Source organism: Mauremys reevesii, linkage group 7 (assembly GCF_016161935.1).
Source record: "Mauremys reevesii isolate NIE-2019 linkage group 7, ASM1616193v1, whole genome shotgun sequence".
NCBI lineage: Eukaryota > Metazoa > Chordata > Testudines > Geoemydidae > Mauremys > Mauremys reevesii.
This window is the reverse complement of record NC_052629.1, coordinates 94,299,840-94,327,729: the sequence shown is the minus strand read 5'-3', so window position 1 is coordinate 94,327,729 and position 27,890 is coordinate 94,299,840. Positions and strand designations below refer to the sequence as shown.

Sequence of the window (27,890 nt, the reverse complement as noted above, 5' to 3'; positions counted from 1 at the left end):
CTGACCCCTGCATTGTAGGTTGGAGAACCTCCCTGTATCGCACTCCCACCATTCTGTGGGAGAAATAGCAAACCCTCTCTGTCACCCATACAGCACCTCTCTCTGAGTCAGGCTCCATCTGTTTGCTGATCTGCAGTATTTATTCTTCTGCAACTCACAACTGCCTGGAATCCTGAAGAGTTATTTTTGCTTAAAATAATCTGTATCAATGAATCCCACAGGCTAATCTCACCAACCTCCTCCAGGAGCAGAGAGTCCCACAGGTTAATCTCACTCACCTCCTCCAGGAGTGGAGAGTCCCACAGGCTAACTCTGCTGACCCCCTGCAGGAATCATGAGTACCACAGGCTAATCTCACTCACCTACTCCAGGAGTGGAGAGTCCCACAGGCTAACTTCACCAACCTCCTCCAGGAGCAGTGAGTCCCACAGGCTAACCCCACCGACCTCCTCCAGGAGCAGTGAGTTCCATAGGCTAACTCTGCTGACCCCCTGCAGGAATTGTGAGTCTCACAGGCTCATCTCACTCACCTCCTCCAGGAGTGGAGAGTCCCATAGGCTAACCCCAGTCTCCCTTCATCTACAGAAAACTAATAATGTTACATAAATCTGTAACCCAAACCCAAGATACCTAGAGCGGGGGAAAGGTTGGGCTGCATCTGTCATAACCAACCGAGCCATATAAAGTTCTCGGTGACCAATGAAATCATGCATCCACCCTCTTTTACCATCCAAATCCCACCACCAATTTTTAACTAAGCTTCCAGGACAAGATGCTTTCTAAAGAGGAGGTGGAGGAGAGGGTTGGGACGGCAGCGGGAGAGCTCTGCACCTTTAAATCTTTTTTATTTATTAACCGCAATTAATTATCGTTAATTACCTTTGTCGAGTAGCCACTCATCTACTACTCGACCCAGCCGATACGGAATTCTCTGCCTAGCAATCGCCAGCCGCTCATTATCACTGTTCCCTTTAAAGAGTTTAGAGAAGAGATTTGCAGACGGTTAAAAGAAAAAAAAATAAATAAAAAGATAAAATCAAATAAGAGAGAGAGAGAGACATATAACACCATCTGGAAGGTCAAAGGTCAGAGGTTAGCATGTTTAGAGAGGTCAAATAGTGGTTAAGCGTTGAATCAAAATTAACTGGCTGGGGGGGGGGTTGGTTGATAGTTTAGTCGATTTAGGTAGCACAGAGAGCTATTTACACAGTTTAGTAGAGTTTAGATGTTAGGTGCGCGGCTGGATGTTAAACGGATTTATGCAACATTTAGGAGGAGAAAGCTCCGGTGCAGTTTGGGGTTTAAAACTGACTTTTATCAACCTTTAGTCCCTGCCAAATCAGCTCAAATCCCGAAAACAGCGACACATGGCCTGTGGCCACCTCGGAGAAAAGACACGTTTCCTGTGCACCAGTTTCCCTTTCTAGCTTCCTTTGCCAAGCTTCTCTGCGCGATTCCCCCCGCGCCCTCCCCCCGCTGCAAAAAGCACACAAACAAGGTCACATTCACCCCCCCGCCCCCATCCCATTTCACATTTGTCTCTGAAAACCTGGCTGGCAAAATCCAAGAATGTTCCCAAAAGGCCCTAGAAGTTGGGCAGGCCTTCCTGTTTTGTTTCAGTGAAGAAGAGAGGGGGGTCTCTCTCAGGCCTGCATTAGCAGGGAGGGTGTTTGTGCAGCAGCTGCACCCAGCGCAGTTGGGCCCTCGATCCCAAATGCCTGTTAGGTGCTACCAGAGGGGAAGCTCAGTGTTCGTACAGCACCCAGAATAACGGGGTCCCTGACCTCAGCCAAGCCTTTGACTGGAATAGAAATGCTCCTCGTGTCTCGTCCTCTATGCTTTACAAATGAGCTGGTTAGTGAATTCCCAAGGCGACTGGGCTCTGGAACTGGCATCACACACAAACTACAGGTTAGGAGTAAAGGAAGCTGCTGTGTTACTGCCATAGATGAGGCCAAGGGATAGGAGAGCTCAGCTGTGGGTAACACACCTACCCTTTGCTGCTGATTGCGATTCCCTGTTGGCTCGGCTGGCAGGAGGAGGTGCCTTTGCAGGAGAGAATCTGTGGTGATGGTCAGGGTCTGTGCAGTGCCTGGAGCCATGGGGGCCTGATCTCAGTCAGGGTCTGTGCAGTGCCTGGTTAAATGGGTGGGCTCTCTGCACTGCCTGGCACAATGGGGCCCTGATCTCAGTCTGGGTCTATGCAGCGCCTGGTGCAACGGGGGCCCTGATCTCAGTCAGGGTCTCTAAGTACTACTGGGATGAAATCAAATAATTGTACAGGTGGGGAAACTGAGGCACAGAGCAATTATGGGGCAGATTTTCTAATGAACTCAGTGGAAGCCACTGCTCTGTGCCTGATTTGCAGAGACTGCGAGTCTGTTACAGTCCAGCAAGGGAGCCCTGGGTTTTTAGCTCAATCTGTAGAGACTGCAGCTGGTTTGATCTCTGGTCTCGGCACTGAGCAGGCCCCAGAGCTCCAAAGAACTTGGCATGCTGGGAGCTGATCCCTGAGGGAAATCAGGCTATTAATTGCCACAGCAGAAGCAGCTATGAAATCTGGCCCCAGTTGTGCATGACAAGTGATTTGCCCCAGATCACACAGGGAGTCTGTGGTGGAGGCAGGAATGGAACCCAGGAGCCCTGGGCTCTCTGGAAAATCTGGTCTTGTTCGATTTGCTTAAGATCACATAAGGGATCTGTGGTGGAGTGGAACCCAGGTGTTCTGAGTCCCAGCACCATACCTCCAAAGGCACCTTTCCTGGTGCGAGTGACATGGCAGAGACGCTCGGGCTGTTCCTCTGTGTTTGGGGAAGGAGAGGCAGTACTTGCAGAGACATGGAGGTCACAGTGACACCCGCCCCGCTGTGCCTGTGCACAGAGGTAACAACCCTTTAGTAATGAGGAAGCTGCTGGGGTGGGGTGGGGTGGGGTTAGGTTGGGTGGAGCAGCCCTGCTGGGCTCCTGTTGTGGACTGGCTGTACTGGGGAGTGGGGAGGAAGGAACAGGCTGTTAGACCCCCTCTGGAGGATGTGGGGGAGGTACTAAAGTGGAGAGGCTGTAGGAATTGGTGGGAGCCAGGACTCCTGGGTTCTCTCCCCAGCTCTGGGAGAGGGGTGGAGTCTAGTGGTTGGAGAAGCTGGGTTCCTCTCTGCGAGGGGAAGGGATGCAGAAACCCCTCCTGTGAGCTCTCTTCTCTGAGGTCTCCCCACCCTCACCTCTCTATTCAGGATGCCATTTGGCCCCCTAATTAGGAGCAATCGGGGACTTTTTATGCTCTCATTAGCGCCTGTATTAACGAGGCGATTAACATCTTTAATTAAAACCACACCATCCCTGGGAAGTGACCTGGGTCGCTAATCAGCAGCCAGCACTCCAGCAAGCTGGGGGGATTGCCACTGGCAGGGGCGGCTCCAGGCCCCAGCACGCCAAGCACGTGCTTGGGGCGGCAAGCTGCGGGGGGGGCTCTCGCGGTCGCCGCGAGGGCGGCAGGCAGGCTGTCTTTGGCGGCTTGCCTGTGGAGGGTCCGCTGGTCCCGCGGCTTCGGCGGACCTCCCGCAGGCATGCCTGTGGAGGGTCCGCGGGACCAGCGGACCCTCCGCAGGCAAGCCACCGAAGGCAGCCTGCCTGCCGTGCTTGGGGCGGCAAAATGCCTAGAGCCGCCCCTGGCCATTGGAGCCACATGCATGTGGGCTTGCTAAATGGGAGAGTGCTGGTGTACACGGGAATTGCAAGTGTGTGCATCACATGTCCTGTCTATATATCAGGTCATGCCTGTGTACATACAAACTACATATGTGTGCGTCACTCTCTACATATCAGGACATGCCTGGGGCTGGTGTAATCATGTGGGTGTTGGTGTACATACAAACTATACATATGTGTATTGCATTGCTGTTGAGCTCCAGGTGCTGGGAGTGGGGGGTGCCCGGATTCTTGAACCCAACCCCCAACAGCCTTTATCATTCTCTGGGCTGTTCTCTAGCTAGCAGTTCAGGGTATTACATCACACACCCCCCCAGTGCCAGCTTTTGTATGGGCCACGTAGGTCCAGGGGCTCTGAAACCAGCCCCCCCTCCAGCCTTCCCCCACTGCAGGGCACCCAGCTGAGTGGCATGGCACAGCACAGCCAGGCAGAAAAGCCGGCTCTGGTATTTTGGTGTCCACTGACATTTCCCCCAAAGAGGCCTTGGGACTACAGACAGTCTGTGACTGGTGGCTTGGGTGAGCAGTGGGGTTGGGGAGGGAGGGAAGAGAAGGCATTAACAGGAAGAGATATCCAGATGCTACGGTGATGGGTGCCATGTAAGGATGGATGGAGGAGAAGACAGTGTGGATGGGGACGGATGGAGGGGTGTGGATGAGGATGGGTGGAGGAGAAGACGATGTGGATAGGGATGGATGGGGATGGATGGAAGGGTACGTGGGGGAGAAGATGGTGTGGATGGCAATGGATGGAGGGCTGCTGATGGGGATGAATGAATGGATGGAGAGGGCAAATGGAGATGCATGGCAGGATGGAGGCATGTGTGTGGGGAGAAGATGATGGGGATGGATGGAGGGCAGTGGATGGGGATGCATGGTGCAGATGGGGATAGATGGAGAGATATGTGGGGGAGAAGACGGTGCAGATGGGGATGGATGGAGGGCTGTGGGTGGGGATGGATGGAGGGGTACACGGGGAAGAAGATGGTATGGATGGGGACAGAGAGGGCTGCGTATGGAGATGGATGCAGGGATGGCAATGTATGGAGGGCTACGGATAGCGATGAATGGAGGACAGTGGATAGAGATGGATGTGGGGCTGTGGATGGGAATGGACGGAGGGGTACGTGGAAGAGAAGATGGTGCTGATGGGGATGGATGGAGGGGTGCAGATGGGGATGGATGGAAGAGAAGATGGTGTGGATGGGAATAGATGGAGGGCAGTGAATGGGGATGGACGGAGGGGTACGTGGGAGAGAAGATGGTGCTGATGGGGATGGATGGAGGAGAAGACAATGTGGATGGGAATGGATGGAGAGTGGTGGATGGGGATGTGGGGAGGTTCTGCAGAAGGGGATGGATGGAGGACTACGGGAGGGAGAATATGGTGTGGATGGGGATGGATGGAGGGGTGCGGATGGAGATGGACGCAGGGCTATGGACGGGGATGGATGGAGGTGTACGTGGGGGAGAAGGTGGTGTGGATGGATGGAGGGGTGTGGAAGCAGATGGATGGAGGGCAGTGAATGGGGATGGATGGAGGTGTACGTGGGGGAGAAGATGGTGCGGATGGATGGAGGGCAGTGAATGGGGATGGATGGAGGGGTACTTGGGGGAGAAGACGGTGTGGATGGGAATAGATGGAGGGCAGTGAATGGGGATGGATGGAGGGGTATGTGGGAGAGAAGATGGTGCAGATGGGGATGGATGGAGGGGTGTAGAAGGAGATGGATGGACAAGAAGATGGTGTGGATGGAGATGGATGGAGGGGTGTGGAAAGAGATGGATGGAGGAAAAGATGGTGGGCAGTGAATGGGGATGGATGGAGGGGTATGTGGGGGAGAAGAAGGTGCGGATGGGGATGGATGGAGGTGTGCAGATGGGGATGGATGGAGGTGTGCAGATGGGGATGGATGGAGGGTATGTGGGAGAGAAGATGGTGCGGATGGGGACAGATGGAGGGGTGTGGAAGGAGATGGATGGAGGAGAAGATGGTGTGGATGGGGATGGATGGAGGGGTATGTGGGAGAGAAGATGGAGCGGATGGGGACAGATGGAGAGGTGTGGAAGGAGATGGATGGAGGAGAAGATGGTGTGGATGGGGATGGATGGAGGGCAGTGAATGGGGACGGATGGAGAGGTGTGGATGGGGATGGATGGATGGAGGGGTACGTGGGGGAGAAGATGGTGTGGATGGAGATGGATGGAGGGCAGTGAATGGGGACTGATGGAGAGGTGTGGATGGGGATGGATGGATGGAGGGGTACGTGGGGGAGAAGATGGTGTGGATGGAGATGGATGGAGGGGTGTGGAAGGAGATGGATGGAGGAAAAGATGGTGTGGATGGGGATGGATGGATGGAGGGGTACGTGGGGGAGAAGATGGTGTGGATGGAGATGGATGGAGGGGTGTGGAAGGAGATGGATGGAGGAAAAGATGGTGTGGATGGGGATGGATGGATGGAGGGGTACATGGGGGAGAAGATGGTGTGGACGAGGATGGATGCAGGACTGTTGAGGGGGATCAATGTAAGGACAGCGAAAGAGCACATTGAGAAGGGGGAAGGAGATTGAACAGTTGTGTGGGGTGGAATCTTATGAGAGAGTGTACGGAGTGTGCACAGCGTGAGGGGAGTGTGCAAGGTGTCTCTATGTGCGTACATAAGTGTGGAAGACACCAGTGTGCAGGGGGTGTGCCTGAATATGCAAGTTGCCAGTGTATGCTATCTGGCTGCTCTCCTGGGAGGGGCTTGGCATGAGACTGGCTGGGAAGAGGCAGCCCAGGCGTGGGGTAGGAAGGGAGATCAGGGAAGGGGGGCATGATTGTGGCAGGCGGGGCATGTTTCACTGCCGGCCTCCTGCTGGTAGAAATTGCTAGTGTGTCAGAGACAATCCAGCATGTGCATGACGTGCTCCTCATGATTACCCACACCACGCCCTGATGATTACCCACAATTCTGCCTGCCAAGCACGGCCCGATGGGTGCTGGGGAGTGGCTAGTCCAGGATGGCATCCCCACTCCATTCGGCAGAAGGAGCGCATGCTAGTGTGTGGTTGTGGGAGATACCTATGTGCACAAGTGTGTATGATGAGTGTCAGTGTGCGTGAGGCAGCTGTCCCAGTGCTGGGGCCTATTCCATGTGCAGTTCTCTGCTGCTGTGTGTTGTGGGGATGGCTCTGGGCACCTGCCTACATGTACACGTGTGTGTGTTTGGAGACCTGTGTACATCTGTCTTTGCATGTCTGTGTTTGTGCACGAACTTGTGTGTATGCTTGGGTGCGTTTGCATGTGTGTGTCTTTGCATACCTGTGTGTGGGTGTGCAGATGTGCATTCACATTTCTGGCTTTGTGTGTGTGTGTGTGTGTGTGCTCACATGTGTGTGCATGTGAGAGAGAGCATGGGTGTGCATGTACATTCATCTCCAGCCCCGAATGGATTTGTGGGCAGTGGTGGCCAGGACTGGAGCTCTGCCTTGTCCCCCTCATGATGATCTGTCCTTGGGAACTAGCGGGGATGCCAGCTGACACAGGGAACAATTGGCAGCTTGGCAGCCCAGGTCCGAGGGGAGTGAATCCCCTGCTCCTTCCCAGGGGCCTGACCCCTGTTAAGCTTGCCTGGCTGCTCTTGAGGTGCCGGTTTGTGTGTGATGCAGCCAGAGATGATGTGGGGTGGCAGGACACAGAAAAGCCACGGGGGTTTCAAATACAAATGTGGCATCATCTCCCCATCCCCCTGACATTCCCAGGGGCTGAGGGAGCTCGGTGGAGGCCGGAACCAACTTGTAACCCCTGATCTTTCCCTGTAACTTCCTCTGACTCTCCAACTCTGCAGCTGGCTGGAGCAGAACCAGAGGGCAGAGCCCAGAGTGTGTGTCTTAGGGCCTATACTGGAAGGGCTGGGGGGATTCTCCCAGGGCAGGGAAGCAGGGCTCATGTCACTGCCTCCAGGGCCTTGAGAAAGGGAATTTCAGATCTACTGTCTCCCCCGCAATAGGCACCTTATACCTGTTCCCGGTGAGGAACTGCCTCCTGCTCCTCTACAAGCACCTCAGATTTCCCCCTAGGCACCTCTGATCCTCTCCCCCACTAGAAACCTCCAGCCCACTGGCACCTCAGCCCCCCCAACTAGGAACTGCCCCCCCTCCTGGGCACCTCCCCAGATTCCACCCCCCCCAGCTACAGACTGTCCCCCTCAGTCTACCCCTGCTTGGAAACTACTCCCCTGGTGTACCTGCCTTCTCCCACCACTATAATGCCCAAGAGTCTCTCTCTAGTTCCAAGGTGGGTGGTGACTTTACCCAGGATCCTTTTCAGGGGGGATGGGCAGAGATCAGGCCTGATTCCGATGGGTGGCGGCATTACCCAGAATCCTTTTCAGGGCCAGGCAGGGATGAGGGCTGGTTGCGACCTCCACCGCTGATGGGGCACACAGGCCGGGCGTTGGGGCGGGGTGGGTGGCAGGGCCGGCGCCCAGGCTTACCTGCTGGGTAGCGCTCGTTGACGGGCCAGTTGTCCACTTGTAGCGTGGCATTGCCCCCGCTCCGGGTGAAGCGCACCACGTGGTACTTGCCGTCGTTAACCATGGCATTGGTCTCCTCGATGGTGATGTCATCCGTGCCCACGTTGAAGATGACCCCGATTGTGCCTTGGTCCTGGAGTGGGAGGAGAGACATCAGAGAAGGGAGTGAGGGTGGGAGCTGAGAGCCAGGACCCCTGGGTTCTATCCTCAGTTCTGGGAAAGGCCTGGGGGCTAGAGTGGGGGGGAAGGGAGTCAGGATTCCTGGGTTCTATCCAAGCTCCAAGAGCAGGGGTGATATCTAGTGCTTTGAGCAGCCAGGCATTACCCTCTCTCCCCTGCCCCCTGCAATGATTCTCCCTCCCACGTGGCAGTCCGTATCATTTCTCAGGCATGGCTTTTCAGGGCCAGAAGACAGCCCACCCAGGGCTGAGAAGAGCTGCATCTGGGGTGAGGCACCAGGGGTGTTCAAACGTCACACAGCGATTCGGCAGAGTCTGAGGCAGGAAGTAAGGGAGAATCTCCTGGCTGATTGTGGGGAGGTCAAACGGAATCACGAGAGTGGGAATTTGGCCAGAGACCAGAATTAAGGTCCCCTGGCCTGGGGGCAGCACCCAGGTACCTTCCCTGAGCACAAGTGTGAAAGAGCCTGGCTTGGTATTTCATTGGAAAGATGGAACACCACCATGACAGCGCCCCCTATTAAAGTGCATCTCACTCCCAGCAGCACAGCGCCATTCCAGCTCCCCAGCACCTCTCCAGCTCCCCACCCCACAGTGCCCCTCTAATCCCCCACCTCACTCCCTGCAGCACAGCGCCCTGCCAGCCCCCTGGCCCACTCCCAGCAGCACAGTGCCCCTCCATCTCCCCAGCACCTCTCCAGCTCCCTACCCCACAGTGCCCCTCTAATCCCCCACCTCACTCCCAGCAGCACAGCGCCCCTCCAGCTCCCCAGCACCTCTCCAGCTCCCCACCCCACAGGACCCCTCTAATCCCCCACCTCAATCCCAGCAGCACAGCGCCATTCCAGCTCCCCAGCACCTCTCCAGCTCCCCACCCCACAGTGCCCCTCTAATCCCCGACCTCACTCCCAGCAGCACAGCGCCCCTCCAGCTCCCTGGCCCACTCCCAGCAGCACAGCTCCCCAGCACCTCTCCAGCTCCCCACCCCACAGTGCCCTTCTAATCCCCCACCTCACTCCCTGCAGCACAGCGCCCCGCCAGCCCCCGGCCCACTCCCAGCAGCACAGTGCCCCTCCATCTCCCCAGCACCTCTCCAGCTCCCCACCCCACAGTGCCCCTCTAATCCCCCACCTCACTCCCAGCAGCACAGTGCACCTCCAGCTCCCCAGCACCTCTCCAGCTCCCCGCCCCACAGTGCCCCTCTAATTTCTCCCCTCACTCCCTGCAGCACAGCACCCCTCCAGAAAAGCTTCATAAAAGGGCAACAAAAATGATTAGGGGTATGGAACAGCTGCCATATCCGGAGAGAGATTAATAAGACTGGGAATTTTCAGCTCAGAAAAGAGACGACTAAGGGGGGGATATAATTGAGATCTCTAAAATCATGACGGGTGTGCAGAAAGTGAATAGGGAAATGATATTTACTCCTTCTCATAACACAAGAACTAGGGGCCACCAAATGAAATTAAGCAGCAGGTTTAAAACAAACCAAAGGAAGTATTTCTTCACACAATGCACAGTCAGTCTGTGGAACTCTTTGCCAGAGGATGTTGTGAAGGCCAAGCCTATAACAGGGTTCGAAAAAGAACTAGATGAATTCCTGGAGGCTGGGTCCATCAATGGCGATTAGCCAGGATGGCCAGGGATGGTGTCCCAAATCTCTGTTTGCCAGAAGCTGGGACCGAGAGACAGGGGATGGATCATTTGATGGATTACCTGTTCTGTTCATTCCCTATGGGGCACCTGATATAGGCCACTGTCGGCAGACAGGACACGGGGCTAGATAGTCCTTTGGTCTGACGCAGTATGGCCATTCTTATGTTCCAGTGCCCCTCAAGCCCCCACTCTCTGCAGCACAGCACCTGTTAATGACCTCCAGCAGCTCCATACAGCACAGTGCCCCCTATTGAGCCCTCTCTCACTCCTCCCAGCACAGTGCCCCCTACAGCCCCACTCCCTGCAGCACAGCCTCCATTACTGAGGCTCTGCCCTTCTCCCTGCAGCACCATGAATTCCTGGCCCACTCCCGGCAGCACAACACTCCCTAGCGCAGCACTGGGGTTAGCAATGATTGTGTGGGGAGAGCACCACCTCCCTGCACCACAGTGCCCTGTAGTGTGAGTCTGAGGGGACAGCAACCCTGGCTGAGCCCACACCATCCCCCCCACACCATGGCTGCTTCCTTCAAGGTCTCCCCTCCAAGCCCTGAGTGGGTCTGTCTCTGCTTAGCGAGGCAGCCCAGAGATCGCTGCATGAGGACAGCCTTGGGGAAGCGTCTGCTGTGACTCCAAGTCTTGCTGGGAGGAATGTGATTTGTTAGCCAGCAGCTTGGGAGATCCATTCCCAGCAGCCTGTGCCAGACACAATCACCCCGGTGGCTCAGACCTGGGGCCAGAGTCCTCGCTCCCTTACGCCAGGCTAAAGCAAGAGGAGAAAGTCCTCCCGAAGACGGGCATAGAACCTGACATTCAGCCCTTCCGCTCTAGCCACTAGACCCCCATCCCCTCCTAGAGCTGGGGATAGAACCCAGGAGTCCTGTTTTCTCCCAAGCCCTGTCTCTTTAATCCCCTCTCTGGCTAATTCACTTGGGCTGCAGAGTAATCAAAGCCCCTTTAATCCAGTTCCGGGAGCCATCGATTGAAATTTCAGCCCTAAGCTCGTTTGCGTCGTCAATACGCTAACGATGAGGGCCCGTCTGCGGCAGAGTGGGAATGGATCCAGCCCCGGAGCCAGGCACGGCACTGCGCATGGGCTGGAAGCCACTGGCTTCCCCACAGCACCCCAGCCTTAGGGTATGGGGTGGGGAGGTCGGCTCTCCCACTCTGGTCATGTGCATGCGTATGTTTCTCTGTGCTAGCATCTGTTGGTGTTTGTCCAGGAGTGTGCGTCTGATCATCTCTCGGGGTGTGTGCTTGTCTGTGCCTGTCTGTGACTGTGTGCTTTTCTATCTCTGCGTGCAGGCAAGTCTGGGACGGTGTGTGTTTCTGTTATCTCTGGGTGTGTGTCTGGGACTGTGTGTATATATTTCAGTTATCTCTGTGTGCGTACATTGTGTGTTTTCAATAGTCAGTCAGTCACAGCCAGCTGTTCCCTCTGGACTGGACCTGCCATGGGGTAATAAAGATCTTGAAATAAATGATCGAGATCCCCGTGCACATAAGGTCCCGGATTCAAACGGGGTGGGATGCTGGGCACCGCCCTTGACACCAGCTGGGGCACACAGCCAGCATGCCAGGCAGGGACTGCTCCCTGGCCCAGAGCACCAGGAGCTAGGTGGGAAAGGCTCAGGCTGAATGAATCCCTGACTAGCCACTGCAAAATGTGCATCTCCTCCAGTGAGCCCCAGCCCCAAGACATTTTATCCCAGCTCTGGGAATGGAGTGATGCTTAGTCGCTAGAGCAGGGGGGCTGGGAGTCAGAACTCCTGGGTTCTATGCCCAGCTCTGCCACTAACTTCCTGCAGGAGCTTAGCATGGACCCATCCTCCCATGTTGGATTCCCAGATGGTTTTAACCCATCTGGTGTGTGATTCTTTCTTGGCCCACGTGGTTCTGAAATTTGGATCCCTCTGTCCTGGGGGGGAGGGATAGCTCAGTGGTTTGAGCATTGGCCTGCTAAACCCAGGGTTGTGAGTTCAATCCTTGAGGGGGCCACTTAGGGATCTGGGGCAAAAATTGGTCCTGCTAGTGAAGGCAGGGGGCTGGACTTGATGACCTTTCAAGGTCCCTTCCAGTTCTAGGAGATTGGTATTATTACCTGTCACACCCTGGAAGCAATGCTGGCAGAGACACCTGCCTCCCAGCCATGGGCCCCCTCAGAAAGCTGAGAGCCACCAAATACATATGTGCCGCCTCTGCTACCCTTGCAGTCGGGGGCCTGGTGCAGCGCTCAAGGGTTACAGTGCTAACCAGGGCTTAACAGCACATTGGCAGGATGGGCTGCTGCGTCCCAGCTATTATGGTGCCTCATGCTGCTTATTAGAGCTGTGGATGTAATTACTGCATTACACGGGGGTTATTACAGCACGAGGGGGTGGAAGTAATGCCCTGCCTGCTGTTCGGTTTGCACAAGCAGCGTGGGACAGGACAGTGCACCTGGGGGACAACTGCTGGACATGTATAGAGACTGCTAGCAGGATCAGAAGCATTGGCATGGCTGCACCTGTGGGGGTGGGGCTTGCAATGCTGCACTGCCAAGACAATGCATGCAATATGCAACAGCAGGCTGTTATATGCAATGTGAACCCCCAGAACGATGCATGGAATATTGCACCACCAATGCAGTGCATGTGATATGCAGTGACAGGGAGATACATGTACTAGGGACAGACTGAGAGATGCATGGAATAATGCACAGTTGGGACAATGCATGAAATATGCAATTACAGGGTGTTATGCACAACATGGACCACTGGGGCAATGCATGGAACACGCAGTGGCAGGGTGTTACTTGAAATACTGACCACCACAGCAATGCATGGAGTATTGCATCAGTGGGGTAATGCATGTAGGGCATCACATGCAACACAGGGTCAGTATATGTAACATGGTCTGCTGGTGCCGTATATGCAATATGCCATTGCAGAGGCAACGTATGCAATAATGCAGGGGTCGGCAACCTTTCAGAAGTGGTGTGCCGAGTCTTCATTTATTCACTCTAATTTAAGGTTTCGCATGCCAGTAATACATTTTAACGTTTTTAGACGGTCTCCTTCTATAAGTCTATAAAATATAACTAAACTATTGTTGTATGTAAAGTAAATAAGGTTTTTCAACTGTTTAAGAAGCTTCATTTAAAATTAAATTAAAATGCAGAGTCCCCCGGACCAGTGCCCAGAACCTGGGCAGTGTGAGTGCCACTGAAAATCAGCTCGCGTACCGCCTTCGGCACACATGCCATAGATTGCCTACTCCTACAATAATTTGAAGCCAGGGCAGTATACCCAATATGGACCACTGGGCCAATATATACAGTACAGACCCACTGGACTAGCATATGCAATATGCACTGCTAGAGCAATGCACACAATAATGTAACACTAAAGCAACACATGGTATATGGACCACTGGGCCGGTATATATAATACTGACCACTGGGGCAACACATGCACTCTGTGTCCCTACATCAGCATCCACTCTGTGCCCCTTTGCAGTCACTGCTGTCCTGCCAGAGTTACTGGGGTAGAGTGGCGAGGGAGCCCAAATAGTATGGTGAGGAGGGGTGCCCCTTGGGTACCTGGCATGGTGAGCGCCCCTAAGCTCTGCAGGAGCAGAGCAGCTGGTAGTGCTACAGAGATGGCTCACTGTGGGGTGGTCATGCCTGCTCTGATTGTAAGCGCACCGCAACCTGTTCCCCCGCCTCCTCTCCCCATCCTGCCCCAAACAGCCCCCGTCTACCCCTCCTCACCAGCCAGCAGGGCACCATCATCCCCAAGCTCTGAGCAATGGCCCTGTCACAGCGCCCAGCTAACTGGTACCAGCGCTGCAGCACCCCAGGGGCGGAGGAGAACCACTCACCTCCCTGGGAGCAGAGATTAGTCTGGCCCCCTGCTGGGCCTGCTCCCAGGGGTCCTAAAGGGCTTCAGGTCTGCCCCAGAGTGGGGCGGAGCGGGGAGGATTTTGCACATGGAACTTGTCCAATGCCACACACTAGTGGCTGGGCTGGGTTGCAGCTGCATGTGAGGTGGAGCAAGAGGGTCAGGGTCTGGCCCCTTTAACACAAGAGGCAAAGGAACAAGCTATGTCTCAGCTGCACGGGGTGCATATTGGTCCTCCAAGCTGGTTGTGGGGGTGCTGGGGTTGCCCCTTGAAAATGAGAATCTCACCAAGTGGGTATTCACCCACGAAAGCTCATGCTGCAAAACTTCTGTTAGTCTATAAGGTGCCACATGATTCTTTGCTGTTTCACCAACTCCTGGGTTCTATGGGGGCCTGTGGGGAGATGGGCACGTCAGCAAATAGGGCACTGGAGTCAGTGGGAAGGCATCCCCTGTACTGGCCCCCAGCTGTGACACAGACTGCCATGGCGTGGGAGCAGCACTTCCTTGGGGCAGAGCACTCTGGAGAGCCCCCTACTGCCATGCCCCTCACTGCAGCTCAGCCTTTGCTAAGCAGGTCATTGGCAGCAGAGGGGATGGAACTGGGAGGAGCAGTGGGGCATAGGGCTGGGGGAAGGAGACTGCAGGGGAGAGGAACTGGGGGGCCCTCTCATCTGGTTTCATCGAACTGCTCTGGATCAGGCCCATCTATTCCATTAACCCTCCCCTGTCCCCAAGGCCACAGACAGACCAATGAGCTCATCCAGCCCAGTCTCCCCGTCTCCCTTCCGCTCCGGAACAGACCAATGGGCCCACCCAGCCTGGTCTCCACCTCTCCCTTCTGCCCCGGATCAGACCAATGGGCCAATCCAGCCCAGTCTCCCCCCTCCCTTACACCCCAGATCAGACCAATGGGCCCACCCAGACCAGTCTCCCCCATCCCTTCTGTCTCAGATCAGACCAATGGGCCCATCCAGTCTGGTCACCCCATCTTGCTTCCACTCTGGACCAGACCAATGGGCCCACCCAGCCCAGTCTCCCCCCACCCCTGGGTTTTCTTTCCTGGATTCCTGCATCGTGGCTAATGTAACTCATACTTGAGGTGAGCCAAGGCCCAAGCAGTAATGGATCAGCTGTACTGCCCTGCTGGTGAGGGATAGGGTTGGGGAATTTCCTCCAGACCACTCTCCTCTTCCCTTGGCGATTAGCCAGGGACCAGGAGCATGAGATCTGGTTAGCTCTGCAACAGCCCAATATCTGCACAGCCACAGATGCTAGTCCTGGTGGCATCACTACTCAGCTGGCATGTAACTCTGCTCCCTGCTCAGAGCTGGGCAGCCAGCACAGTAGTGGGGAGGGGAAGATGGGGTAGGGAAACAGTGGGAGGGACCTGGGGGGAGAGGAGATGGGGGAGGAGGGGAAGGAACAATGGGAGGGGAAAAGATCTGAGGGAAGAAGAAGACTAGAGGAGAGGGTGGGAGATGCAGCCCCATCCAGTCATGTGATGAGGCTGGGAGGAGGAACTGGGGCAGTATTTGGAAAGACCCTGTGGAGGAAGGGGCTGAGGGTCACTCAGGGGGAGATTCAAGCTGCAGGGGCTGAGGGTCACTTGGGGGGAGATTTAAGCTGCTCCCCAGCATTGGAAGTTCAAAGGGGACATGGGGAATGAACAAACTGACAAAGCCAAGTGGCAAGAACACCAAATAAAGCTCTGGGACAGAGCAAAGCACTCGCTGCCTGGGCACAGCTGCTCTGGTATACCAGCTGTCCACAGTCATCTGCCCAATGCACCTCACAAGGCCAGCAAGAGCCACTCTAGCCACACCAAGATGGCCACCACTGTACAAGGCAACATAATGGCCACCACCTATAATTTCTGTTTGCCTACTAGTTTTGTCTGTCTGTTAAGATTATGCTCTTCTCAGCGAGCAGCATGACCCCCAAAATGTCCACCAGGCCACTCCAGGCAACAAAACGGCCACTTCCCCAATGTCTGCTTCCAACTGGTCTGGTCCTATCTATTAATTTTATGATCTTCCCAACAAACAATATGATCCCCAAGATGGCTGCTGTGCCATGCCAGGCAACGAAATGGCTGCCAGCCTGATGTCTGCTTGCCCACCAGTTATGTCCGTTTGTCTGTCTGGTAAGATTACCACCTTCCCAATGAGAAGCGTGATCCCCAAGATGGCTGCAATGCCATGTGAAGCAACAAAATGGCTGCCACCAGGTAGCTTCCGAGGACTGGTTGCCCATTAATCTTGTCCCTCTGTCTATCTCAAGAAAGCACTGGAAATGCTAAGATCTACCCACCAAGGAGTGTGCTCCACAAATAGCTGCCGTCACCCATGCCGAGCAAGACAAGAAAATGGCTGCCATTTCATTTAACTCTGATATCTGCTGGCTACTCCTGCCTGTCTGTCTTTCTGTCAAGAAAGCACCAGAAATACTCATATTACGATCTTCCCAACAAGAAGTATGATCTCCAAGTTGGCTGCTGCCACCCACACCAAGCAAGGCAACAAAATGGCTGACCCTGCCTCAGTGAACTGTGACGTCTGGCTGTCTGCTAGTCTTGGCTGTCTGTCTTTCCTTCTCTCAAGAAGACACAAGAAACGTAACACTATGATCTTTCCAACAAGGAATTGGCTCTTCAAAGAGGGGGAGGTGTATCATCACCCAAGCTATGCAAGATAACAAAATGTCCGCCTCCTCAGTCAACCTCAGACAGCAGACTGTCTGCTATTCCTGGCCATCTATCTGTCAAGAAGCCATTGGAAATGTTAATATTTTGATCCTCCCAACAAACTGTATGTCTCTCAAGATGGCTACTGACAAGCAAGATACCAAAGTGGCCACCACTTCACTGAACTTTGACATCTAATCTTGTCTCTTTGTCTGTCTCAGGAAGACACTGGAAATATGAGGACTGGGCTCTTCCCAGATGTGCATACAATCACAAGATGGCTGCTGCTGCTCACACCAACCAAAATGGCCACTGCCTTAGTGAACTGCCCACTAATCTCGTCTGTCTGTCTCTGTGTCTCAAAAAGATACTAGAAATATTAAGACTTTGGCCTTCCCAACCTGGCATATGACCCCAAGATGGCTGCTATCACCCAGGCCAACAAAATGACTGTCGCTTCAGGGAACTCAGACATCCAGCAGCCACTCACCTTTTCTTCTCTCTCTCTTTCAGCAAGGCACTGGGAGTATTAAGACAAGGATTGTCCTGACAAGATGCGTGATCCCAAGATGGCTGCTGCCAGTCACGCCAAGCCAGATAAAAGACACTGCCTTCCTGACCTCCAACATATGGCTGCCCCTAGCCTTGTCTGTCTACTGCAAGGAGGCACTGGGAATATTAAGACCTTCTCAACTGGGAGTGTGATCCCAAGATGGTTGCCAACAGCCATGCCAACAAAATGGCTGCCACATCTGTGCCACCTCCAAATGAACCCACCTGTCCCTGACTTGGCTGCTTCCCAACAAACAGGGAAGGAAGGTTGTCTTTCCCAGTGCTTCTCAATGCACAAAAAGGCTAAGGACAGTGTGAACCACATTGGGGCCTAATTCCTGTTGGGTTCTCCACACTCCTGGGATAACCCCATCAAGGGGATCCTCCTGAATTCCCCCCAAGATGATAGTTGAGCCCCTGCTTCTTTGTCGGTCAGGAGTGACTGACAGGCTACTCGCTTGTCTGTTCATGATGAGCAGTGTATTGGAGCAGGCTCCACCACGCCCTGGATGGACCCCCGAGCCAACACAGATGCTTTGTTCAGAGACATTTGTGAGGAGAGAGATGCTTCCCAACATCCCCTCAGCTCCCCATACTGCCAGGCAGTCCGATCAACCCTCCTCCAGCCCATTTCATCCCCCCCCCCCCCCGGCCCCTGGATCAGACCAAAGGGCCCTCTAGCCCCGTATTTCTCCCTGCCACAGTGGATCAGAACCATGGATCAAACCCATGGGCCCATCCAGCCTGGTATCCCACCTCTCCCTGCTGCCCCTGATCAGAACAATGGGCGCAGTCTGGTGTTCTGGGTGGCCCATATTTGATGACCCTGAGAACAATCCATTGAGCCCTGGCCTGATGTGCACGGCCAGCCATGTGATGCTTTTTGTGGGCGTGCCATTTGTTTGCAAGACCTGTGGTGCCATTTACTAGCCCTTTACAGCCCAATCTCAGTGTGCTGGGGCTGCCAACAGCCACTTAACCTCGGTGGACAAATCAATAGCAAAGTGGTTTTCTGCTTTACTGCCCCTGGCCTGGGACATGGGGCTATTCTGGGTAGACATGGAGGAGTCAGGACAGCGCTCTGCAGGGGATGGTCACCAGGGACCTCGCAGGCAGCACTGCCCCAGTGCGGCACTAGGGGGCGCTGTGCTGCAGGAAGTGGAGGCTCAGTGGGGTGCTCTTTCCCCTGGCAGTCAGTGCTGGCCCCAATGCCCCAGTGTGGCCCTAGTGGGCACTGCGCTAGAGGGGTGCAGAAGAAAACAGGCAGCTGCTGATGCTGGGGCAGCCCTTTCACATTCTGGGATTGCTGGGATGCTGCCCATGTGATGACAACAGTCAGGGGCATTATATGGCCCCCATGCCCGGGATGATGCCAGCTCTGTCTACACTACCAGTCCTACTGCCTGTCCAGCTTGCCAGCCCCTCATCACTGCCCCCAGACATTAACTCCTGCCCCCCTATACACCCTGTTGGGTTTGGGGTCCCCTTCAAACTCCCTTTTTTTGAACCCCTTCTTCACATCATCCTGAGAACTGCAGCCTTTCCCCCCACGGATGCAAAAGCAGCCTGCTCTGCCAACTCCCCCACCTCTTCACCTCATTCCAAACCATAACTGAACAGGTCTCTATAGTCATTTCTCTGTCTCCCGTTCCTCGCACTGTGCAGCTTGGCACAGAGGGAGGGCCCCACACTTGGGGGGTGGGGAGAGGGATGTGTGCAGCACCAGGCACAATGGACCCCCGATCTCCGTTATGATCTCTAGGGGTTACCCTAATACATGTATTAATACTAATCTGAGTTTGGGATAAAATATGTAGAAACAAATACTAATAATACAAACTAATAACTGACATTCACACATCCCCCCAATGAAAATCTCGTCTCTTGGGCCTGCAGCTGCCTCTTGGGTGGGGAGTAGGGCAATCACAGTACAATCAGAATCCCGGCACCCACAGCCCTCACCCTGCACGGGGCCCAGGATCAAGGGTGGTTTGTTGGTAGGAAGCTATTTTGCTCCATCAATCTCTTGGCTTTGGCTAGGTCGCCCGCTGGGCGGCTGAGCGGGATCAATCTCGCTCCATCCATCTGTCAGGCTGCATCAACAGCTCATTGCTCACCCTGTGGGCGCACCTGTAATAGAGTCGTCTAGGAGGGCTGAGTGCTGCCTGCATCAGGGTGGGTGGGGATTGGGGCAACCTTGTGCTAGGGTGGCAGTCCTGGGCACCACAGGCCTTTGGCCCAGAGTGCCAGCCCTTCAGCACCGCCCATCCCAGCAGGGGTTGCCCCAGATGATGTCACCTTTGGAGCTGAGGCACTCCCAGCCAGGCACCAGGACCTTCAGGATCCTTTGGGAGCTCAGCTGGGCAGGGGAGTGAGGGCGCAGATGGACACAGGAGTCCGGGGAGGCTGCGGATGCTGCTCTGGCTCGGGCCATGTGCCCTATTCCCCGTTAAAGGGCAATAAAGGGTAATTGTTAATTAGAAGCTAATGAGTCTGATCGGGCGCCAGGTGGCTCCAAGCTCGTTGGTGCACCTGTAATTACTGCACCCGTGCCAAAGGCTTCCAGGGCTGCTGGGCAGAGGGGACAGGAGCAGAATGGGGATGGGGCATGGCATATTGACACCCCCCTCCCTGATTCACAGTGGGACTGACCACCTCTCCCACCTTCCCTCCCAGAAGAAAGCTCTGTCCTGCCCCTTCCCTCGCTTCCCCCTCCCCACCCCAAGAGCCCCTCTACCCTCCCCCCACCAGGTGTGGAAATCTCTCTCCTATTCACCCCTCCAACCCCCCATCTTGTCCCCTCTCCTTGCCCCACCCGCCTACCGCTTGCTGGTGCCCAGCCCCAGCGATGGTGGGCCCAGGACAGACACAGATCTGTCCTGGCTCCCACGCTAACAGGTTCCCCTCTGGTGGCCGGTTATTAATAAGTGATGGGCAGAGATGGCTGGGAGCAGAGCTGGGCTGCTTCTCAGACATTCAGCCACTACCCGGCGCCGTCCCTGGGACCCAGCTCAGAATCTTACAAGAGGGCACAGACCATGGAGATGTGCAATCCTGTGCTGAGGGCACCTAGCAAACCAAGGATAGAACCCAGGAGTCGTTGACTTCCAACCCCCTGCTCTAACCACTACAGCCCACTCCTCTCCCACAGCTGGGGATAGAGCCCAGGAGTCCTGGCTTCCAGCACTCCCCTGTTCTAACCACTAGACCCCACTCCCCTCCCCAAGCTGGAGACTGGGCTGCAGAGAGGTTTTGGGGGCCCTGAGGCAAAATCTGAAACGGGCCCCACAACTCTTCCAACAAAATTACCACTGGGGGGGCCCAGGGAGGGAAGAGGGGTTGGAGGAGGGGGAGCCCACCCTGCACTCACCACACATCAGCAGCTCCTGTCCCATGGGGCTGGGCTCTGCTCCCCATTCTGAGCTGTGGCACACGGGGTCGCAGCGCATCTCAGAGATGGGCCACCCAGGCACACATCCACCCCGTCTCACAGCAGAGAGGTGGCAGACCAGAGCTGAGCAGCACTGTGACCCTGTGTGCCAATCAGTTTGGGGGCCTTCTCAACTGGGGGAAAAACCCCTCTCTCTTTGGGCAGTGCTGGCTGGAGATAGAACCCAGGAGTTCCAACCCCCAGACCTCCTTTGTTCTAACCTCTAGACCTCACACCTGTCCCAGAACTGGGATAGAACACACGAGTCCTGACCCCCAGGCCTCCCCTGTTCTAACTACTAGTCCCCACTTTCCTCCCAGAGCTGGGAATAGGCTTTCCCCCATTACACCACAGCCCCTTCCCATTTACTAACAAAAGCTGCAACGTTATTATATTTCTTTTTCCTCCATCTTCTAACGAAATGAGAAAAATGCATGTTTGCTTTTCCCCCTGAAGCTGTGTTTTTAGCCAGGCTGAATCCGTGCTGAGAAAGCCAGCCCTGGAGAGCTTTATCCCAGATTCCATGGATCTCGGGGTGCTGGTGGTGTGGGAGAAGGAGGAGGTGGTGTCTGTGCAGTGCCCAGCACCACAGGGCCTGATTTCAGTCGGTCTGTGCGGTGCTTGGCACAAGGTCTCTGATCTCGGCCAGGAGGAGGGGAGTTGTGCAGCCCCCAGCCCAATGGGCTCCCCAATCTGAGTTGGGGATGTCTGTGCAGCTCCCAGCACGACGGGACCCCCAATCTCAGTTAGGGTCCCTCCCCCTTAATTATTATGCCAATTTAACAAACCTTTCCAAAAAGCTGAGGCGCTCGGTGAGATGATAACCCAGAAATCTCTCGTGGCTGCCAATAAAACCTTTATAATGATGATAAAGGAAGAATGGAGATTTCCAGCCCCTCCTCCTCTTCCGTTAGCAATCTAAAAATACGCTGGCTGGCGCAGAGGGCTGGCTAGCTGGCGCACTGGCACTCCTGACTGTCAGTTACACCGAGCGGGTCAGGCCTCCATGGTCCACACAATTACAGGGCTCACCTTTTATCAGCACTCGCAACTCAAGAGGGCTCCCAAGACTCGGGATAGGTTTTCTTCCCATTCACATCCCCACGCTTTCTCTTGAAAGTGGGACGTAATTGTAACTGGCAGCGTCACATCCCTGGGCCGTCTGTCGCAGGGACGGCTGAATTACATTTACCACTTGGTTAGGCACTCAAGTTAGCTCTCGCCGCGCCAATGCGCTCAGCGGTACCACGTGAACTGACACCGGAGGCCGGGGTGAGGGGCACAGCTGGCAGTCAAAGCGGGATGGGGGCTCCCCTGTCCACACCCCAGCCTGCCCAGCAGCAGGTGGGCTCAAGGGCTTAACTTCTGCACCCCAGAGACAGACAGGCAGGCACAGGGGGTTTATTTCTGTACAGTGTGCATCAGAAAAATGGTGCCCCAACTGCAGTGTGAAGGGTTTATTAGGCTTCCTTGGGGATAACTGGTGTAACTGAGCCACTCGGGTGAACTGTGGTCAGCCCTGTCGAATCTTCCCGCCACCCAGTCCCAGCAGCCCATAAACCATCAGCAACTGGGCAGGTCTGACCCCAGCCAGTAGGAGGCAGTAGGAGAACGAATAGGAGCAGGTCAGCCAGAGAGTGGCCCTGAGGTCTGGGGCTCAGCTCTGACTGCCAGAGGAGAGCCCCTGCCCTGCTCTAAAGCGCCCCCTAGTGCTGCCCTGGCGCACTGGGCCCAGCACTGACTGCGAGGGGAGAGCGCCCCTGCCCCGCTCCCTGCAGCACTGTGGGTCATGGTCCTTGCCTTGGCCATCTCACACTCAGCACTGGCTGGGCCTGGCCTCACTTAGCCCAGGGGAGCAAGCGACTGGGGGAGAGGGATAAGCCCCCCCGAACCAGAAACTGTTAATGTTTGGCTTGAAAAGGGTTGCTAAGGTTGAGGGAGGCGGCAGCAATTCAGCAGGGAGAGCTAATGCACACACCCATCCCTAGGTACACACCCACCCACACACGCCATCCCAGGTATACACACCCCTCCCTAGGTACACACCCACCCACACACCCCTCTCCAGGTACACACACCCCTCCCTAGGTACACACCCACCCACACACGCCATCCCAGGTATACACACCCCTCCCTAGGTACACACCCACCCACACACCCCTCTCCAGGTACACACACCCCTCCCTAGGTACACACACACCCACACACCCCTCCCCAGGTATACACACCCCTCCCTGGGTACACACCCACCCACACACCCCTCCCCAGGTATACACACCCTCCCTGGGTACACACACACCCACACACCCCTCCCCAGGTATACACACCCCTCCCTGGGTACACACCCACCCACACACCCCTCCCTGGGTACACACACACCCACACACCCCTCCCCAGGTATACACACTCTTCCCTGGGTACACCCCACACACCCTCCCTGGGTGCACACACACCCACACACCCCTCCCCAGGTATACACACACACACACACCCCCCTCCCCAAGTATACACACCTCGCCCTGGGTACATACACAACCACACACCCCTCCCCAGGTATACACACACACACACCCCTCCCTGGGTACACACCCACCCACACACCCATCCCTGGGTACACCCACACACCCCTCCCCAGGTATACACACCCCTCCCCAAGTATACACACAGATGTACTCCCCTCCCCAAGTATACACACAGATGTACTCCCCTCCCCAAGTATACACGTACACACACAGGCATGACCCCCTCCCCAGGTTCTCCAACACACACACGTACACACAGCTATGCTCCAGGCTCCACGCAGAGGGCCCTGCATGAGGCGGGTGCAAGGAGCTGGTTAACATGCAGCTCACAGAGGCCTCATCAAGCTCCTCTCTGCCTCTCCTTTGTGCGGCAGGCATGGCACAGAGGGGGTGTGGGGTGGGGGTGAGCGATGACACAGCCGCCGTGGGGTGACAGCTGCCCCCACGCACTGCGGGCTCAGCCCCAGGCACACAATTCACCCTTTCCTTGGAGGACAGGCCTGATTTCGAGCCCTGGGCTTGGGCTGGATGGGTGGGGGAGAGACTGCAACCCAGGGTCCACAGGATGCTCCTAACAGGTCTTCAGGCCATGAAATCTCTCGTGGTCTCCGCTGTGAGAAGCAGCGTTCCAGGGAAACAGGCACTGAGCGGAGACGGAGCGCCCCCACCAGTGTCAGCCATGCCAGGGGGAGCAAAGCAAGGTCTCTACATCCCAATTCTCTTCCCCCTTCCCCTGCTCTAACCCCAAGGCTGGGGAGGGAACTCAGGAGTCCAGTGCTCCCACCCTGGCTGAGAGATTCTCTCAGTGGCTGACGCCGGATCAGTGAGCATCGATACTGGAACCCCAGCAACAATTAGGGGATGGGGAATTTACTAACAATCCACTGACCCCACCCCAAGTCATCCCTGGGAGCAGGGAGGCACCGAGCGCACACAGATCCCACCCCAGAACAGGGTGGATACCGGCTGGATGGGCAAACTAAGATGCACGTCTGTCTAACAGGTGTGCTCCGGCTCAAGCTGCCTCAGGCTGGATGCAGGGATCCCTGGGGGGAACCCCTGGCTGGGTTATACAGCTCCGACCAGGCACTCGGAACAGCCTGCCCAGCCTTACCAATCCCCAATGCTAGGAGCCACAGGCCAAACCCACTCAAACCCTCCCAGCCAAACGGAACAAGCAGGGCCCAGCCAGGAGCCAAATTCACTATTTAAAGGGGTCTTTTGGCTGGGGCAGCCTGAGGGGGAGGGGAAGAAAGGAGTGATTTCTTCCTCTGAAACCCAGGGGGTTTGTCTTGCGAGCGTCCCTTTAAATTCCCTGCGTGTCGGGTGACCTAGATGGAAAAAGAGGCAGCAATCAGCAGTGCTGGGCTTTCACATGCACACAGCGCAGGCACAGCGAGAGACGCAGGGAGAGAAACACAGGGCCGGCCTGCCTCTATATATCTTCATCAGAGCAAGAGACGTGGATTTCTCTAGCACCTTCCACCCTCACCGCTTCCAAAGTGCTCCTGGAGCAATATGCAAACCAGACACAGAGATCGCTCAGACGCGGCTGCCTCGGGTGGGGGTTTGTGGGGGCCATTTATACAGGGATCTCTCGCCAGGGCTGATGCAGCTGCCTCTGGGGTGCCATGTAGTGGGAGTGCGGGTAGGGATGCGTTAGGCAGCAGCAATGCAGCTGAGTCGGTGACTTGCATTCTACTGCTGGTTCTGGGTGCATGGTCTAGTGGGTTAGAACAGAGGGGCTGGGAGCCAGGACTCCTGGGTTCTGTTGCTAGATCCTGGGGGCTCTAGTGGGTTAGAGGGGATGGGGTCTGGACTTCTGCATTCTATCCCCAGCTCTAACAGGGGGCCTGGGAACCAGGACTCCTGGGTCCTAGCCGTAGCTCTGGGGCGGGGGAGGGAGTGGGCTCTACAGGGTTAGCGCAGTGACTCCACATTCATCTACATCCCACCTCTCTTCCCCCTTCCAACCTCCTGTCTCTTCCACATGCTCAACCTCCACCCAATCCCATCAGAGACCAGGTCCCCTTGGCCTGATTCTGTCCCCCCCCCCCAGCTGGGTTGCAGGTGTCTGGATTCCCACCCCCGCTGTAGCCAGACCCAAAGGAAGCGGCAATCATTGCATAATTCAGGCCCATCATGCTGAGCCTTTTCATCCGGTCGCGTGGGTGTGTGTGTGTAGGGAGATCAGGCTGTCGCTCCTCCCCAGAGCGCTCAGGCCCAAAGATGAGAGCCCCCATGCCGACTGGGACACAGGAGGCAAAGAGAAGCCCGTGGGAGATGAGCCTGGTTTAACTGGTCAGTTCCATGTGGTGGGAGCTGGGCTTTGAACCAGGGCTTGATTCTGGGCCCAGAGCAGGGGGCAGGATTGGGGGGCTGGATTAGCAATAAGGGGTATTAGCTATATTAGGATAGTGCCAACTGTGATCTGGGTCCCCATTGCGCCAGGCATTGCACAGCCCCGAACCGTGATTGGGTCTCTGTCGTGACGGGCCCATCCAGCCCAGCACCACCCCCTCCCCAGCTCTCATCACTCTGTAGTGAAGGTGCCAGCAGTTTGGATTAAGGGGCAGGGGCCTCTAGCCACATCCCAGCTAATCCCAGAGCGCCCCACTGATCTGACATGGGGCCCATGCAGCGTTTGTCCACTGCTTGGCTGCCTTCCTCATTCCTCTGTTGCAGATGGGGGGAATCTGCCCCCAGGAACAGAGGGGCTGAGAAAATTACAGGAGCATCACAGATTGTCCATAGTGCTAAAAGGATTAGGAGGCACAGCAGGATTGGGCCAGTTCGGCTCTGCCAGGGTAGGAAGACACACTCAGGGAGCCAGTAAAGTCGGGGAGCCTGCCATGGATTCCTCCAAAAATCCAGAGACTTGGGGTGCTCCCTGCAGTGACCCCTGCATCCCTCCATTGTAACATCCTCCCCCTCATGGCATCTGCCCCCTCCAGCCACTTGCCCCTCCCGACACCCACTATAACACAACACCTGCCTCCCCAGGGATCTCCCAGCACTTTGCAGGTGGGAATTCAGCCTCCAAGGGAGGGACAGTCCCCATTTCATGCAGGGGGCAAACCAAGGCATGGAGAGGGAAGGGACCAGTCCCTCCCCACAAGGTGACAGCAGGAAAGCTGGGGATAGAACCCAGGAGTCCTGACTCCCTGCCCCTCCCATTAAACCCCCTAGACCTCACAGCCCATTGCCCTGCTTGGAGTCCCTGGGGTTATATTCAGAGGCAGGGATTGGGATTCTGCCCCATGAAGTGGATGGGGTTGGCGGGACCTTACTCACCAATCCCGAGGCTCCTTCCAGCTTTAATATGTAATATACCCCTCCTGTCCCTCCCCATCAGCATTATCTTCCCCCTCTTACCCATCCTTGCCACCTAGCCCCCTTCTCCCCCACCTGTGTGAACATGCCCCACTGAAAAACACTGCTGTGCCCTGCCTCACTCCATTCACTAAGGGGTCTCCTGAATCAGTGTCCCCGTCCCCCACATGATGAGTCACCCATGGGGCCTGGAGCCCAAGCAACCACCTGGGCTGGGCTACTGGTTGGGGGGAGGGGGAATGGTGGCATAGGGAGCACTGGCCCACCCAGAGCCTGGCACATGGGCACTATTGGCCTGAGTACACAAGGGAGACAGGACTGCAGGGTCCTATCCCCAGCTACCCCTACCTCCATTTCCACCCCACTATGTATTCCCTCTCTGGCTCCACCCCTGCACACCCCGTTCTCTCCTGCTGTGGCTCTGAGGCAGGGGAACAAAACCCCTCACTGTTTAAAATCTCATATGGGACTTATGACACATGGTAGCAGTGTTTCCCATGATGACTTTATTATGTAGGATTGGGAGTAAAAAAAAAAAAAAGAGACAAAACCCCCTGACATTTCCCGTGAAGAATTGCTCCACTTAGTAAATTAATTTTGACTCAAATAATTATTTGCCTGTGCAAAACCCCCAGCTATTCATCGCCCTGCCATATAATGAAGTAATTGTGGCATTAGAAATTAATAACTTACAACTAGCTGACAGTCTCTCTATTGTTGCAGGGAACAGGTAGGGGGAAAGCAGAGCTGGGGTTTGAAATCTTCACTCTCTGCCTTTGTTCCAGGAGTGAGCAGTTTTGATGCTTCAATCCAGATCCCTTTTGTCATGGTATTCGTGTCTTTCTACACCGGTTCATGGCTTTCTTCCCCCGCCATCCTGGTGGCTTCCCAAGAACCCCGGAGTCCTGACTCCCAGGTCCCCTCCTCCAACCACGACGAGACCTCGCTCTCATTCCAACGCAAGAAATAGAACCCAGGTATCCTGAGCTCCAGCCCTGCAACTTATCCGCTAGACCCCACTGCTTCTAACCAGAGCCATTCTATTTAGTGTATACCCCCATGGTCACAGCTGCATGCAAAGGGTCCTGAGCCCAGCCAGGGGGCAGAGGACCAGCCAGTAACATCCCACTCCTGTGGGGCAGGGAAAGGAATGAGGCAGGCAGGCCTTGAAAATTGGTCCCCTCGGCAGATGATGAAGTGCCCACCTGCACCACCGACAATCTCAACACCCTTCCACTCCTGCAATTTACTGCTAAGCTTCCCAGGGTCACAATGTCCATCATCTCCTGCAGCACAAAGGGGCAGAGTGGAGGGGGGTGTGGGGCCTGCTGGGAACCAGGGTGATTGGCTGGGGGAGCTGATGGGGTTAACAGAGTTATGGGAATGCAAGAGCTTGTGCTAAATGTTGTGCTTCATTAGGAAAGTGAT

The 27,890-nt window shown here is 55.6% G+C and overlaps 1 protein-coding gene across 18 annotated transcripts in view; it reads right to left on the bottom strand.

Annotated features, from left to right (window-relative positions):
* Positions 1-27,890, bottom strand: part of NRXN2 (neurexin 2) — a 305,022-nt gene that overhangs the window by 49,986 nt on the left and 227,146 nt on the right. For 14 of the 18 annotated variants that reach the window (XM_039547771.1, XM_039547772.1, XM_039547773.1 and 11 more), the window contains 2 exons: positions 8,186-8,357; positions 880-969 (listed from right to left, as the gene is read on the bottom strand). In XM_039547771.1, coding sequence (XP_039403705.1) covers positions 880-969; positions 8,186-8,357 — 262 coding nt within the window. The remainder of the gene's footprint in view (positions 1-879; positions 970-8,185; positions 8,358-27,890) is intronic. The other 4 variants (XM_039547784.1, XM_039547779.1, XM_039547787.1 and 1 more) reach the window with 1 other exon arrangement.